The 15,877-nt window shown below is 38.8% G+C and overlaps 1 protein-coding gene across 1 annotated transcript in view; it reads left to right on the forward strand.

Annotated features, from left to right (window-relative positions):
- The window catches only part of LOC124259785 (KICSTOR complex protein SZT2-like), a 140,359-nt gene that overhangs the window by 23,862 nt on the left and 100,620 nt on the right, over positions 1-15,877 (forward strand). The window contains 7 exon segments of the mRNA XM_046693992.1: positions 128-193; positions 1,826-2,029; positions 3,866-4,183; positions 8,930-9,157; positions 9,655-9,733; positions 11,269-11,378; positions 12,856-13,018. Coding sequence (XP_046549948.1) covers positions 128-193; positions 1,826-2,029; positions 3,866-4,183; positions 8,930-9,157; positions 9,655-9,733; positions 11,269-11,378; positions 12,856-13,018 — 1,168 coding nt within the window.

Genomic DNA, 15,877 nt, shown 5'->3' on the forward strand with positions numbered 1-15,877 from the left:
GCCTCCATTTGAGTGACCAGCAGATACAGAAAACGATATTATTTAGCACAGTTTGATAAAGGTGTGTTGTTATTGAATAGGTGAATACTTCAGGGTCGAGATGTCAATATCTATGTGTGTGTTTCAGGGATGCCACACTCACTCAGTTCGCCTCATTTTGGAAGCCTGTGATTCTCCTGGACACCAACATCTGGTAACAAGATTTCACATACACACCCATGATCCTCTGTCTGCATCCACGTTTCCTTCAACACACATTCACATCATCTCCTTAAATCCCTCTCCTCTTTTGAGACCGCCTCCGTGGTGTAGTGGTTAGAGCGTCCGCCCGGAGAGCGTAAGGCCTCAGGTTCGATCCCCAGCCATGTCATACCAAAAAAACATTAAAATATGGTACTTTTTGTTCCCTGCCTGGCGCTTGGCATTAATGGGTAAAACAAGGACTGGTCGGCTCAGAGTCAATATAATGTGTCTGAGTGAGGTATTCATGCTTCACTGCGGCATGGTATCTCAGTGGGCTAGCACTATAAAAACAGTTTAAGTCTGGGCTAGTACAAGCAGCCACACATACACATGCATGCACGTCATCATAAGAGAGAAGTATTCTTCAGTATGACGTTAAACCCCTTTGCACCTCACCTTACCTCTGCTCTATTGCTCACAGTCTCAACTCTTGTACACACCTACTATCACTTGTCTCTTCATTTCATGGATATACTCTGAAATTTGCTCTCTTAAAAAGTGTAATTCTGAAAGGAGAGAAGGCCTATAGCTTTTTATATTTTTTATAAATATATTGCAAGTGATTCTTTGCCATTTAATTTGCCAACCAATAAACATTTTGCACATTTATCTTTCCCTCAACCAAAATGATATCTAAGCCACACCTACTAACATGCTAATCTCTCCTGATTGGCTGATAATAAGATGGGTGGAGCTGGTGTTGCATCAGTACGCTGAGTGATGGCAATGGCTACATTGTTGTCTACAAGTGTATGTTGTGTTCATGATTCTGTTAAGTTATTAGGTAGACCTAATGTTCCCCACTCAAAACATAAATTCTAATATTTTTATTGGCCAAAAATGTAAATGTGCAAGAAAATGTTTTTAAATTGTTTTTTGCCCCATAAACACTTCATAAATTACCAAACATAAAATACTTTTAGTATTTAAAAGGAATATTACTTTGACTGGTGATTTTTATTTTTTATTTTTTTCTCTCCTGCCTTTAGGTTTTCTGAGGACAAAAAAACCGTAAAACAAGAAATATAATTGGTCTGGCCTTATATTAATTACTTAAACATGTTGTTGTGTTTATGGAGTTCTTAACATATAAACTGCAACAAGGATTTTCACAGTTTGACATTTAATAAGTTCATATGTACGGGTATTCTGACAACCTGGCTGTCAATCTTTGCCAATCTACCAGCCACTTGTTTGTGAATGAAGATTCCATTGCTGACCAGCCACCCTGATATAACTGGGGTCTAGCTAACTGTGATATACAGCAACATTGGCTCATTCTCTAGTATTCATATGAATTAATGGCTGAAGGTATGTGTATATCATCACGATATGCACTTAAGAACATACTTTTTGATCTCAATTATCACATGACCAAATTATAAAACATGTCACCAACATACTAACAACAACTTCATCCTAAACGCAAGCCATCAGAGAAGTATTTACAATGTCCGTCTGAGGCAACATGCCATGTCACAGTGAGAGTAAACACTGCAGTCCTGAAAATGTGACGTTCGAAAACCTTTGATTCGACAATAGCTATATTTATTGTCTTGTTGACCTGTCATGACAATTTCAGGCAGAAATGGATGCACACCCACAGAATTGGTTTAGTGTTGGAGCACGACATGCCACTGCCTAAATACCTGCATGTCCCCAACGCGAGTGGTCGCTTCAACGTGATCCAGTGTCGACAGGCCCTTACGTCCCTCAACATCCACCTGCGTGAGTGGGCCACCTTCGTCCTGATGGAGAACCACTCCTACATCAAACTGCTGTTTAGGTCAGTGTGCTCTGCTCATCCAGAGACATCCTGTATGTCTACGTGTCTCTAGCGATGCACTGAATATCAATATTTGGAGATGTCCTTTTTATCTATAGATGCCCTGAATATCTCTATGAATAGAGATGCCCTGTGTATCTATACATCTACAGATGTTCATTACCCCAGAGATGCCCTTAGCATCTAGACATGCCCTTATGCAGTGTATGTCGAGAGATGCCCTGTTTATCTATGAGATGCCCTGTATATCGATGAGATGTCCTATATATCTATGATGTGCCCTGTATATCTATGCGGTGCCCTGTATATCTATGAGATGCCCTTTATATCTATAAGATGCCCTGTATATCTATGCAATGCCCTGTATATCTATAAGATGCCCTGTATATCTATGAGATGCCATGTATATCTATAAGATGCCCTGTGTATCTATGCAGTGTCATGTATATCTATAAGATGCCCTGTATATCTATAAAATGCCCTGTATATCTATGCAATACCCTGTGTATCTATTAGGGCTGCAACGAATACACTATGTGTCGAATATGATACGTATCGTGAATTTTGGGTAATGAATACAAATAATTATTCACGAATACAATATTGTAGTTAAGTGATTGATGCACTTTATGGAACGGCCATGTTGACAGTGTTATTTGTCACAGCAATAACCAGTGATCTTATGACACTCAAATTTGGTATGTAATAGTTATAATCGACAGTACTATGTGCAGTCTTGGCAAACTAACATGACTTGCACTACTGCAATGCTAGTACATGTTCCATTCTTGCATATCTCACTTTGGAAAGGACATAAGGGTTCATGTAAAACATGCTCCCTTAAAAAAATCGTAAATATTCGTTAACATTCGGTTCTGGTGACCACGAATAATGAATTGAATTCATGAAGGGCTACGGTTCGATTCAGCGAATATGCGAGTGAATCGTTACAGCCTTAGTATCTATGCGATGCACTTTATATAATATAGGTGTCCTGTGTATCTTGAGATGCCCTGTAAATTTAAGGTGGCCCATATATATGGATGTGGGCTGTTCATATAGATGCCCTATATTTTTGTATCTGCCCTATATATCCCTGTAGATTATGCACGTATCATCTTCTGGGTTTTTGAATCATGAAGAAACAATGAGAACACATACCATATGTCCATACATCACAGTGTGTAACTCATTCCAGCTGTCGTGATATTTTCACCAGCAGTCCAGATTCAAAGGCTAATGTTTCTTAGGGTGAACTGTTCTTTTTTTGTCAAGAAAAATGGCTTTCCTTAATCCTAAAATCTTGTGTGATCTATTTGTTATCTCCCGCAACGTGTTTTGCGAGGGTATTAAAATGCGCTATGTCTGAGCATGCATCCGTCTGTGCACATTCGTCTTTTCCGGAGCACAACTTCAAAACCAACTTCTTCACCAAAGTTGGCACATAGATAGATCCGGTGATGTACTGGTGCCTTTTGTTAGTTTTGGAATTCTGAAAAAAAATTTTTTTGCATTTCCATGGCAACAAGTTTGACTTTGACAGAAATTGGGGGTTGTGCTTTTTTCCGGAGTAGAACTTCAAAACTGTTCATTATTTATTCACCAAACTTGGCCCATATATAGGTCTTCCTGGTGCCTTTTGGTAGTTTTTGAATTCTGAATAGTGCTCCTTTCTGGAGCAGAACTTATGAACCTCTCCTTTCACTTTGCCATATACACACCAAAACATTTGACATGATCATAACTAATAGGCATATTCATGAAGAGTGTTTTGCCATTGAGGGGGATATTGATGACTTTGTCTTCTTTAACAATTTGTTTTGATTATTTTAAAAGGGATCAGGACAAGCCACCCTCCTTCTTCTGTGTCCTGCGTGTGACTCACAAAGCTCCGCTGATGGTCCTCAGACTTGCTTTCCTAGGCGGAACACCGAGCCAGGTACGCAATGATGTCGTCTCCAGCCTCCTCAAGTCGATCAAGGATCTCCGCTTCCCTCAGCGAGGAACACAGGATGTTGACAAGAGGAAGAAGCTTCCCCGATTGAAACCAGATGCTGCCAAAGTCCATGTGAAGAAGCCTCCATTGTTACGAGACTGGTCGGATATACACTGTGGAACCATCCTCACAAAGCCTGCCGAGAAAATACTCATCAGGTAGCTTGTTTAATGTGCTTCTCTCTACTGCATGTGTCCTTGAATATTGCTGTTGTAAATAACTGTGATGAAAGACTGTTTAGACGAATTATTTCAGTATCATGACTTCTTTACTATATTCAGCTATTCTGATTTTTTAGCTTGTGTTGTCGCCTGTTGTCTGTCCATCTTTTTGTCTGTCATTAGCTTTTACATTTCGTACAGCTCCTTTGAAATGACAAAGACTTGAAACTAAACGCTACCTGATAGATCTTTGCTATGTCTCTAAACAATGCTCACAGATATGCAATATATCTTTAAACATGGCTGCCAGATATGCATTACATTTTAACATAGTATAACATGTATGTTTAGCACAAAAAAGGAGAAATTGTGGGATTTGTTGTTTGAAAGCAAGGATACTGTGATTCAGTTTAGATAAGTGACAGAGAGGACGATATAATGAGTCAATTTTAGACATGAAGAGAAATCAATGAGAGTTAATGATGGATGACAAAAGGCTGAGAAAGACCAACTGGGCATAATATAGGCGTCTGGAGCTCGAGGGAGACAAAATATAAGAGAAAGATAGAAATAGGGAGAAAAGAAGAAGACTGAGAACAAGCAGGAAAGAGAGCAGAAGAAAGCATGAGTGACTGAAGAAGCACATTGGAAGGGCGCTTTTTCTAAGGTCAATAGGAAATTCAATTGCCAATGCAGCTTGCTAAACTTAATGATAAAATTTCAAAAAGAAAGCCACAGACCCAGATAACCAATCACTGCAGATGAGATTTATTGACAGTAGTTTTGTCTGGTCACATTCTCAACCAGATACCTTTATTTCAGTAAAGGGGCCACAGGCCCATTATACATGTTGTACCATGCGCACAGTTTATAAAGCTATAAAGTATATATAAAGAGCCTATATAACAATTAACATGGATGCTACGGAGAAGGATACACATCAGGATATAGAGATATCACAATCCCCAAAACGTATTACATATCTCAAGAGCTACATATAAATATTTTCCCAGATCATTAATGACAATTATATTCCTTGACATGAACAGTTGAGACAGCTTCTCATGTGATGGGAGATTATAGTAATATTTGGGAATTGTATTTTCTCTAATACCATTGTAAAATGGACACTCAAGACAGAAATGATATTCATTTTCAACAGTTGGAATGATACAGAAAGGACACAAGCGATCACTTCACTCAAGACCAAGGCGTCTACCATATTCAATCATCGATATATGACTGAACCTTCGGAATTTACTTACAGCAATATAAAATACTTTAGTCTTGATATGGCTGATGTAAAACTCATAACTAGTTTTCGTGGTCAATACATCTTTGTTTGAATATAGACATGAAAACAGTGATATTTCCCACATTCTGATAAAACCAAACATTTCCAAATTATGGTTTAAAATATTTTTCACATTCAATGCCCAACATTGGCGTCCTTTCTCTGCAATGCATTCCTCAAGGTGACATTATCATCTTGGGAGATCAATCTAGTCCAATATTTAATAATTTTACAATACATATTTACCTTTAATGAGTGTCTACTAGAGCTGTGTATCATGGCCTAAGAGGCGAGACGATATATCATGATACCAGTTTAATGAGGCGAGACGATATATCATGAAAGTATTGGCAAGGAACCTGCGAGACGATTATCATTGCGATACAGTAATGGCGATATGATACGTATCCCGATACTTTAGAATTCGAAAAACACGACATGTATGATAGAAACAATGATTGAATCTTTATTTGTTATACAGCGGAACATGTGTTACATTCACACACACTTAAAAGACTGTTCATGCAATAAAGTTTCAGCATTTAATGCTTAGGAAAGTACAATCAAACATATTTAGTATACCTTGATCTAGGTTTCCCTTGGAAAGTTGTGTTTCTGCACCAATGCTTTCACAGACAATTCAATGTAATTTATACCAGAATCACTGAAAAAAGCTCTTAAGTATGCTTTCTAAATTTTATCTTCTCTTTCTTAACAAAGCTAAGAAATCGTTCATAGTTGTTAATAAATGGTGTTATTTGTCAAACAACTAAAACATGTTTCTTTTACAGTTCAAAGAGATGAAAAATGTTCACATTCTTTCACTGATACAACAACTCCTTTGTTCATGTAACAAAGATGGCAGACACAAATTCCTATAAGGTTCAGTTTGCTTTTAAAATTTAGAAGTATTTCAAAGAGACTCCCTTCCTAATCCTAATGCAATACTCCTTACAACTTTATGTAGTATTTAAGTAGTATCGGGATATATCATCTCTTGTGGCGATACATCGATGTATCTTGGACCCTTGCGATATAAATATTGTGATATATTGCCTACATGTGTTTTGTATCGATGCACTCATATCGTGTAGTTGACGATGCAAACATTGATACTATCGATGAATCGATACACCACTAGTGTCTACCAAGTTCAGCACGGACAAAGATATTTGGGGTATTTCTTGGAAGACAAAGAACTTGTTTACAAAATTTGTTGTGAATATTCATAACATAAAGCCCCATACTTCACTGCCGTTTAGCAGAATTGGTAGAATTTTCACATCAAATATTTGAAACAAGACATGTACAGGTAGGTTAGAAAAGTTAGGTATTGAGGATGTAAGTATAGATAGAACTTTCCATGCCTGTTCGGCCAAAACTTTTAGGGTGATATACCATGAGCCTGAGCTTGACAGATGAACCCCAAGATACTTGTATGATGGGACAATTTCTCAGGTATCATTATTAAAAAAGAACTTTTCACATTTCTTTAATCTGCCACCTTTTCTAAACACAATTATTTTACTCTTGGTTACATTCATTTTAAGTTTCTATTGGTCACAGTATGTAACCAACTTATCTAATCTCTTTTGTAAACCACAGACTGTAAAGAATTATCATGGAAATACAACTTGTTTTATTCTGTGGAGGCGACGTTCCGACATAGATTCTAATGTCGTTGTCAAGCAAGTGATACATGAGTACCAAATTGAGCAAATATATACATGAGTTGTTATAACAGTAGATAGGGAATGAGTTGTTTATACAATAAATTGGGTTGATGTTTATACAATAAATTAGGTTGATGTACAATGCTTGTTTAAAAGATTGAGTAAGTTGGTAGGAAGCCAGTAGGGTGACATACAAGGACTGAATTAGAGCTTATACAACTGATAGGAAGCCAGGTGAATGTTTATACAATGGTTGGGGTTGATGTACATAGTTGAATTGAAACAGATAATGTACACAATAAATATTATTGGTTACTTTATCAAGTGATGGTAGGCATTGGGAATGTACTATCCTTCATCTCTGTTGAGGGTGGGTTCAGTTGTATAAGCTCTAATTCAGTCTTAGAGTATATAAATTCATCATAATCTAGTGAATAGAAAATACTGGAGTATGGCTTAGAACAATATACAGTTGTCATTTTGTTTCACAATGTGAACAAGTGTAGGAGTTGTCTTTCCTTCCCTTCCCCCTGTCCTCCCTTAGCATTAGTACATCACCCCCTTAGCATTAGTGCATCTACAGCTGGGTCTGATAATTTTATTACCTCCCTTTGCTGGATCTGCCTTCTCACAGTAGCCAGTCAGATAAGCCGTTACAACTGATCTTGCTAATGTCAGCAAAGATGTCAGCCACAGCCCCCGAAGGTAGAACTCCTTTGACGTCTTTCTGGGTACCTCTGCAACAATTGTGTTGCCAAGTTTAATTGGTTAGAAAGTGAGTTATGATAGAAGCCTTGTGATTGGTATGCTCAACTTCCCGGCAGAGACGGCTGATTGGATAAAAAGCCAACAAAGGGAGGTAATACAATAATTGGGCCGAGCCGTAGATGCATCCAGGGTACTAGTGGAGATTTATCGGAAGTTATACCCTGGAGATTATCGAGGATGGATATAGGACAGTGAGTGAGAAACTAAATCATGTGATGTCATTGTCCCCAAGTATGCATTGTATCTTTAAAATGCATATTTCAAGTGATAGAAAGAAGGTCCGGGATAGACTGAGCCTTCAGTAACCCATGCTTGTCGTAAGAGGCGCGACTAACGGGATCAGGTGGTCAGACTCGCTGACTTGGTTGACACATGTCATCGCGCAGATCGATACTCCTGCTGTTGATCACTGGATTGTCTGGTCCAGACTCGATTATTTACAGAGCGCTGCCATACAGCTGGAATATTGCTGAGTGCAGCGTAAAACTAAACTCACACACTGATAGAAAGTAATGTAATAAACTACCTGCTGTAGTTTCCAGTCAAGTGTATTGTCTAATGTTCCCAGTAAGTTTATGTAGGTGTGTCCGGATGTGTGGGTGTTATTCAGAACAAAGATGGAACAAGATACTGTAGGATATTTTGGTTGGTTCCCATGTTATATTTGTACAGGGTTTCTAAAGCTATTTAATTAAAAGGAATTACATTTTAAACTTGATAATTTTCAGGATGACATTATATGATCAATATATTATTACAGTTGTGTTTCTGTGTCATAAATATGACTTTCTTAACAATAGGCATGATACAATTTGTAGTGCTGTTATATAGTAAAGAAGTTGTTAAGCCATACAATTATCTTCCTTGCTCATCTTAACAACTGAAATGCCATTTAATAAGTGTTGTTTTGGTTTTCTTAATAGGATTCATCTTCAGGAGGGATTTCATTTTGCGCTTACCAAAGGAGGGAAGCAGTTTTCTCACTTCCTCCGCTTCTTTACTTTTCAGATATGAACGTCAGCCAGTTGACATGACCATTCTAGAGGACCCAACAAAAGATGTCCCAAGCTTCTACTTATTGGCGCCAATGGCCAACTCCATGAAGTCTGCTGCCAGCATGTTCAACACTCTGTCTTGCTATCTCCACCACCAGCGCTGGATCTGGACCGTTCGCCAGAATGCTGTCACGCCCATCAGCCTCCCTGCAATTGGCAGAGTACTCATGACTCTAGCTAAGTTAGTAAATACAGTGACAAATACTCCAAGTTTGTTAGGTTTCTGTGTCGTCTGTGTCTTAAGGAAGTTTTAATACATTCTTGTTATACTTTCTTGAATATAGTATACATGCATTTTGTCATCATGATTACTTTTGTAATTTGTGCACAAACTCTGAATTTGCATGAAGTGTGTGTTTGTTTTAATGCTAATTATAGGGATATTTTGGGCACTTACATGACACATTCAAATGTTAATATGTCAGTGTAAAGAGAAGTATTTGTATCATGCCATGCAATGTAATAAGTGAGCAAGGGAGATAACTCTGTAAACATACAACTCCTTTAATACAATTGGTGTGATATTTCTGTGTAGATACTTACACCATTACCAGGCTCGTTACAATAGTGGTAGTCAGTATTAAAGTAAAGAAGTTGTATAACCACAAGATTATCTTCCTTGCTCATCTTAACAACTTAGATACCATTTAGTAAGTGTTGTTTCTGGTTTCTTAATAGGATTCGTCTTCAGGAGGGATTTCATTTTGCGCTTACCAAAGCAGGGATTGTCAACATGATTCTTGAAGTTGATATGAAGGTGAGAAGTGTGGCAGTGTGTGGTTTGTGGCTGTGTGTGGTCCTGTGCGTAGAGCTCAGGTCATGAATCAGTTGAAGTTAAGCAATGTCGAGCTTGGACGGGTGACCGTTGTTGGCAGCTTGACTCCTGAGAGTTCCCAGGACTTCAGTCCTGCCCAACAACGAAGCACATGTGATACATGTGGTCTCACCTCAGGCAAGTGAGTTTGTTCAAAATTGCCTCTGTTCACCCAGCAGAAAATGGGTACCCGGTGGGATAAAGTCATACTGCTATAACCTTCTAGTGGCTAACACTCAGCTTGGGTTATCCGGGGTAATAATAATCAGATTCTGATTACAGCGTCCAGTGAGCAACTAGTCAGATGGATACTAGTCGCTATATAAATGAATTATTATTATTATTATTATTATTAAGTAGTCACACTATTAAGAACCATGTCAGTATTGACAAGCTGTGTTGATGCAAGATGTAAATTGTAAATGATAATGTAATGAATAAATATGTTCATAAAAACATGTTATAAAAACTCATGCAAGATGTACAACCTGTTGAGAAGACATTTAATAGTAATGATGATAATAATCAGTTTGTTTTGAACTTTTCCCTGCTCAATATCATGCTTATAGCACAGCTAGGGATAAAAGGTTAGTCAAATGTTTGATGGAAGAGGTTTTGAGAGTAGGAAGGAAGGGTGGAATAGGTTGGAAAAGTTCAGTGTAAAGACAGTTCCATTCATGATGGGAGTGATGTGTTCATACTTAGGTGTAATAGAAAGAAGACTGACAAGCTGTATGTAGGATATTGAATTGTCATCAAAAGACTATAGACAAGGTATAATGAGGCTATGGACAGCTCAGTATAGGCTATTGACAGGTATAGGATGTTGACAAGCTAATGGTTAAGCTGTATGGAGGATGTTGACAAGCTAATGGTTAAGTCGTATGGAGGATGTTGACAAGCTAATGGTTGTCGTATGTAGGATGTTGACAAGCTAATGGTTAAGTCGTATGTAGGATGTTGACAAGCTAATGGTTAAGTCGTATGGAGGATGTTGACAAGCTAATGGTTGTCGTATGGAGGATGTTGACAAGCTAATGGTTAAGTCGTATGGATGATGATGTTGACAAGCTAATGGTTGTCGTATGTAGGATGTTGACAAGCTAATGGTTAAGCTGTATGGAGGATGTTGACAAGCTAATGGTTAAGTCGTATGGAGGATGTTGACAAGCTAATGGTTAAGTCGTATGTAGGATGTTGACAGGCTAATGGTTAAGCCATATGGAGGATGTTGACAAGCTAATGGTTTAGCCGTATGGAGGATGTTGACAGGCAACTTACGAGCCATTTTTGAGCTTTTGACAAGTGACTTCAGGATGTGGATTCAGCTGAAACTTGCTCAGAATAAATAAAACTGATTTATGTTTGCTTGTATTTTGAATGCATCATAGATAGGTTTTAAATCTGTTTTGAAAAATATTCTATATAGCGGTGATATGTGTTTGTATGCGACTAAGGGAACATGCCACTTGTTGTAGGACCTCCGAGATCTGGAAGCAGATGAGAGTGACGCATCGAACAATGAGCCAGACTCCTGTCTCATCCAGTATATAATCTTCCCTCCTCATAACAAGACCACCAGAGACAGGTATGTACTTGCTGCCGAATTTGGGCATAATGCCCCCAATAATGAATTAAGCACATGCCCACAATGCCCACAATCATGAATTAAGCACATGACTATAATGCACACAAACATTAATTAAGCACATGCCTATAATGAACACAATCATGGATTAAGCACATACCCCATAATGCCAATCATGGATTAAGCACATGTCCAATCATGATTTAAGCACATGCCCCATAATTGCCCCAATCATGAATTAAGCACATTCCTCATAATGCCCAACCATGAATTAAGCACATGCCCATAATGCCCGAAATCATGAATTAAGCACATGCCTCATAATGTCCATCATGAATTAAGCACATGTCCATAATACCCCAATCATGAATTAAGCACATGCCCATAATTCCCCAATAATGAACTAAGCACATGACTGTAATGCACACAAACATTATTTAAGCACATGACTGTAATCCCACAATCATGAATTAAGCACATACCCCAAATGAACACAATCATGGATTAATCGCGTAAAACTCAATGCTATTTTTGCCTATGGTCAGAGTTTTCCTGGCTTGAGTTTAAACAGAACAGAACTCCGAAGTAAAACTTGTCTGGGACTGTTCAAAACCTAGAGATTTAAAGGATTTTGAAGAAGGTAGGATTAAGGAGACATTTCCTTTGACCTCTTGGAGATATCAAAGCAGTCCTCCTTTGCATGAAGTAGACAAAAATGGAGCTCAGGTGTTCACAGAGGTGAATGAAGGGCTTGAATGGTCCCCACCTTAGACATCCGACTCTGCCTGGTCCCGACTAACTGTACATGTATTTGTGATAGCTCGTATATTGCTGACTGCAGCAGCATGGGGCATCGTTCACACATTTCTGATGCTGCGATCTGACTGATTTAGTAATGACACTGCTGGGCTGCTTGCACTTGGTTGTAGCACTTACAGCAGGTCTGTCCTTTTAGCCAGGAAAACAGCAATGACATGCTACACATCTCCTCCCCCAATGAAGCATTGTTTTGTTGGTCGAATATCGCAAAATGTATTCTAATAGCGTTTGAAGTTCACTAGTTAAAAACAGACACTACAGACACGTGTTTAACACTAGCTTTTCCTTTGGAAGCTGCTCAGAAATATCATGGTCAAGGCGTTTTGCAGTATGTATTGTATTGTGACCTATGTAGCATATGTATCGTGACCTTGCTGTATAGTTTCACCATGAGTAGAAACGTTTGAGGTGAGGTACCAGTATTGTGAGCTCAGTGTGGCTAAGGTGGCTCAGTGGACTGAGGTGCAGCAACTAAATGTGAGTTCAAATCACCGTTTCTTCCTGAGTGTGATCCCAGGTGTCCCAGCCATGTATCAGTGCTCATCGTACTCATGGCGCTTACCAAAATGGTAAATGTCCAAGACCGGCATCACTCGAGCATCCCATGTTGTGATAGAAGTACTATCCATAGAGTTAACCCTAATTCTCTCACTCACAGTGTGTCCGAGGAAGACATGGATGAGATGGAAACAACGGAAGCTGATGGGGAACTCCAGATCGTGACTGAGTGTTGGGTGGAGCCCCAGTATGGAGTCTCTGTCAACAACACCCCTGAGAGGACTCACTTCAACTTTAAAACACACCAGGAAATAGGGAAATCTGTGAGTACATCTCTCCACCATTACTACTTTCTTTACCTTGTTTACAGAAATATCTTTGTTTGAAAACATTTATGGGTGTAAATGTTGCATTAAAATGTTTGAATAAGTATAGTGATAAGGATGACAGCAACTTGAAGTTTAATTTGTTTCTTTGCATGACAAGTCAGAGTTACTTCCTTTCCACATTGAGGTACATGTCTATTTTCTCTTTTGAAATGGCATGAAGAAAGGACTGTCTTCATTTTTATTTGTTGTCCAGTTTGGATATTTTGGCCTGCTGTTCTGTAAACCAAGTAAAGAAAATAACAACTACCATGAACGTTTGTCTCACACAATTACTCACAGTTGGAAAGCGATTGTTGCTGAGACTCTCATCATTCTGAAGTATCAGAGTGATGCAAAAATATTAAACTAGGTGTTTGTTATACGAAAACATAGCTGCCATTGTGCTTCAATTTCTCTCTGACCTATCTTGAAGATGCTTTTGTCTCTTCTTCAAGTTTGAAGTAACTAAACATGATTGTACATTGTGGGAGAATATTTGACATTTTAGCGTTGTACCTCAGACCTATGTTTACATTCCCTGTAGCCTTATATCGACATATGTTATGTGGAACATGTTGCATGGTACTGTTGAATATGGTGAATATGAAATATCTTATTTGATTTGTGCTGAAAGAAAGATTCAACATTATTGATTAACATAAAAACATTCACGGATCACCATGTGGATAATTATTAGTTCAGTTTGATGAAGGAAACTTGATCTTGGTAATATTGAGGCAAACTAAACTGGAACTGTAAACATCACCAAAACAGACTTGGTATCGATATTATTCGGTATCGACTTGGTCATGACACTTCCACATGGGTTTGAGGTACTGAACACAACCAACAAACATATCATCTTAACACTACCAAGGAAGACCCAGACTGCATACAGACCCTCTGACATTACCTAAGGAAGACCCAGTCTGCATACAGACCCTCTGACACAGCCAAGGAAGACCCAGTCTGCATACAGACCCTCTGACACTACTAAGGAAGACCCAGTCTGCATACAGACCCTCTGACACTACCAAGGAAGACCCAGTCTGCATACAGACCCCTCTGACACTACTAAGGAAGACCCAGTCTGCATACAGACCCTCTGACACTACCCAAAGAAGACCCAGTCTGCATACAGACCCTCTGACACTACCAAGGAAGACCCAGTCTGCATACAGACCCTCTGACACTACTAAGGAAGACCCAGTCTGCATACAGACCCTCTGACACTACCAAGGAAGACCCAGTCTGCATACAGACCCTCTGACACTACCAAGGAAGACTCATCCTCCTAACTGATCCTTTAACTCAACAAAGGAAGACTTGATCGGTTTACATATCCCCTGACACTACCAAGGAAGACTTGATCGGTTTACATATCCCCTGACACTACCAAGGAAGACTTGACTTGATCGGTTTACATATCCCTGACACTACCAAGGAAGACTTGATCGGTTTACATATCCCTGACTCTGCCAAGGAAGACTTGATCGGTTTACATATCCCCTGACTCTGCCAAGGAAGACTTGATCGGTTTACATATCCCCTGACACTACCAAGGAAGACTTGATCGGGTTTACATATCCCTGACACTACCAAGGAAGACTTGATCGGTTTACATATCCCCTGACTCTGCCAAGGAAGACTTGATCGGTTTACATATCCCTGACACTACCAAGGAAGACTTGATCGGTTTACATATCCCCTGACACTACCAAGGAATACTTGATCGGTTTACATATCCCCTGACTCTGCCAAGGAAGACTTAATTGGTTTACATATCCCCCTGACACTACCAAGGAAGACTTCATCGGTTTACATATCCCTGACTCTGCCAAGAAAGACTTAATCAACATTCATTCTCTCTTGTGCTACCAAGGAAGACTTAATTGGTTTACATATCCCCTGACACTACCAAGGAAGACTTGCTCAACCTTTGGTCTCTAGCACAATGAGGGAATAACATTAGTTTACAGATCGTCCACAAGGAAGACTCATTCTGCATACAGATCAACCTGCTTGCTGATGCTTTTGACAGTTTGTGACTTCACTACGTATTACAGTCCTGAAAGTACAGTAATTGGATTGGTTAACATTTTAACCAAAAGCATGGTTGAATGTTTGGAACAGATTGCTAAGTACATGTAATAAAGACACAGACAGACACAACATTGCAACAGCTGCAAGTATTGTTAAACAGACAGTGTAGATGATGACAAATATTTCATCAGCAGCAAGTATTGCTGTACTGACAGTGTAGATGATGACAACATTTCATCAGCTGCAAGTATTGTTAAACAGACAGTGTAGATGATGATAAATATTTCATCAGCTGCAAGTATTGCTATACTGACAGTGTAGATGATGACAACATTTCATCAGTTGCAAGTATTGTTAAACAGACAGTGTAGATGATGACAAATATTTCATCAGCTGCAAGTATTGTTATACTGACAGTGTAGATGATGACAAACATTTCATCAGCTGCAAGTACTGTTAAACCTGAAGTGGTGCAGTTCTTGCATTTGATGTTAATGTGCAACCTGATGTCAGCTCAGAATATATGTTATGGCACATGGACAAAGCATGTCATTTATTGCAGTGTCTTGTTGACCAGGATTTTGAATTAATGGACTAATTTCAAATGATGTTTACTGCTCTTGTTACTATCACAATATTGTCTCACAGATATAAGAAGGTGCATAATGCACTCATAATTCTTGATATCTATGTAACTTTTCATGGTAACAAGACCCGTGAAGGTCCGGATTAGAATATTGATCTTCAGTAACCCATGCTTGTCGTAAGAGG

Source organism: Haliotis rubra, unplaced genomic scaffold (assembly GCF_003918875.1).
Source record: "Haliotis rubra isolate DU_JTF1 unplaced genomic scaffold, ASM391887v1 Scf737, whole genome shotgun sequence".
Lineage (NCBI taxonomy): Eukaryota > Metazoa > Mollusca > Gastropoda > Lepetellida > Haliotidae > Haliotis > Haliotis rubra.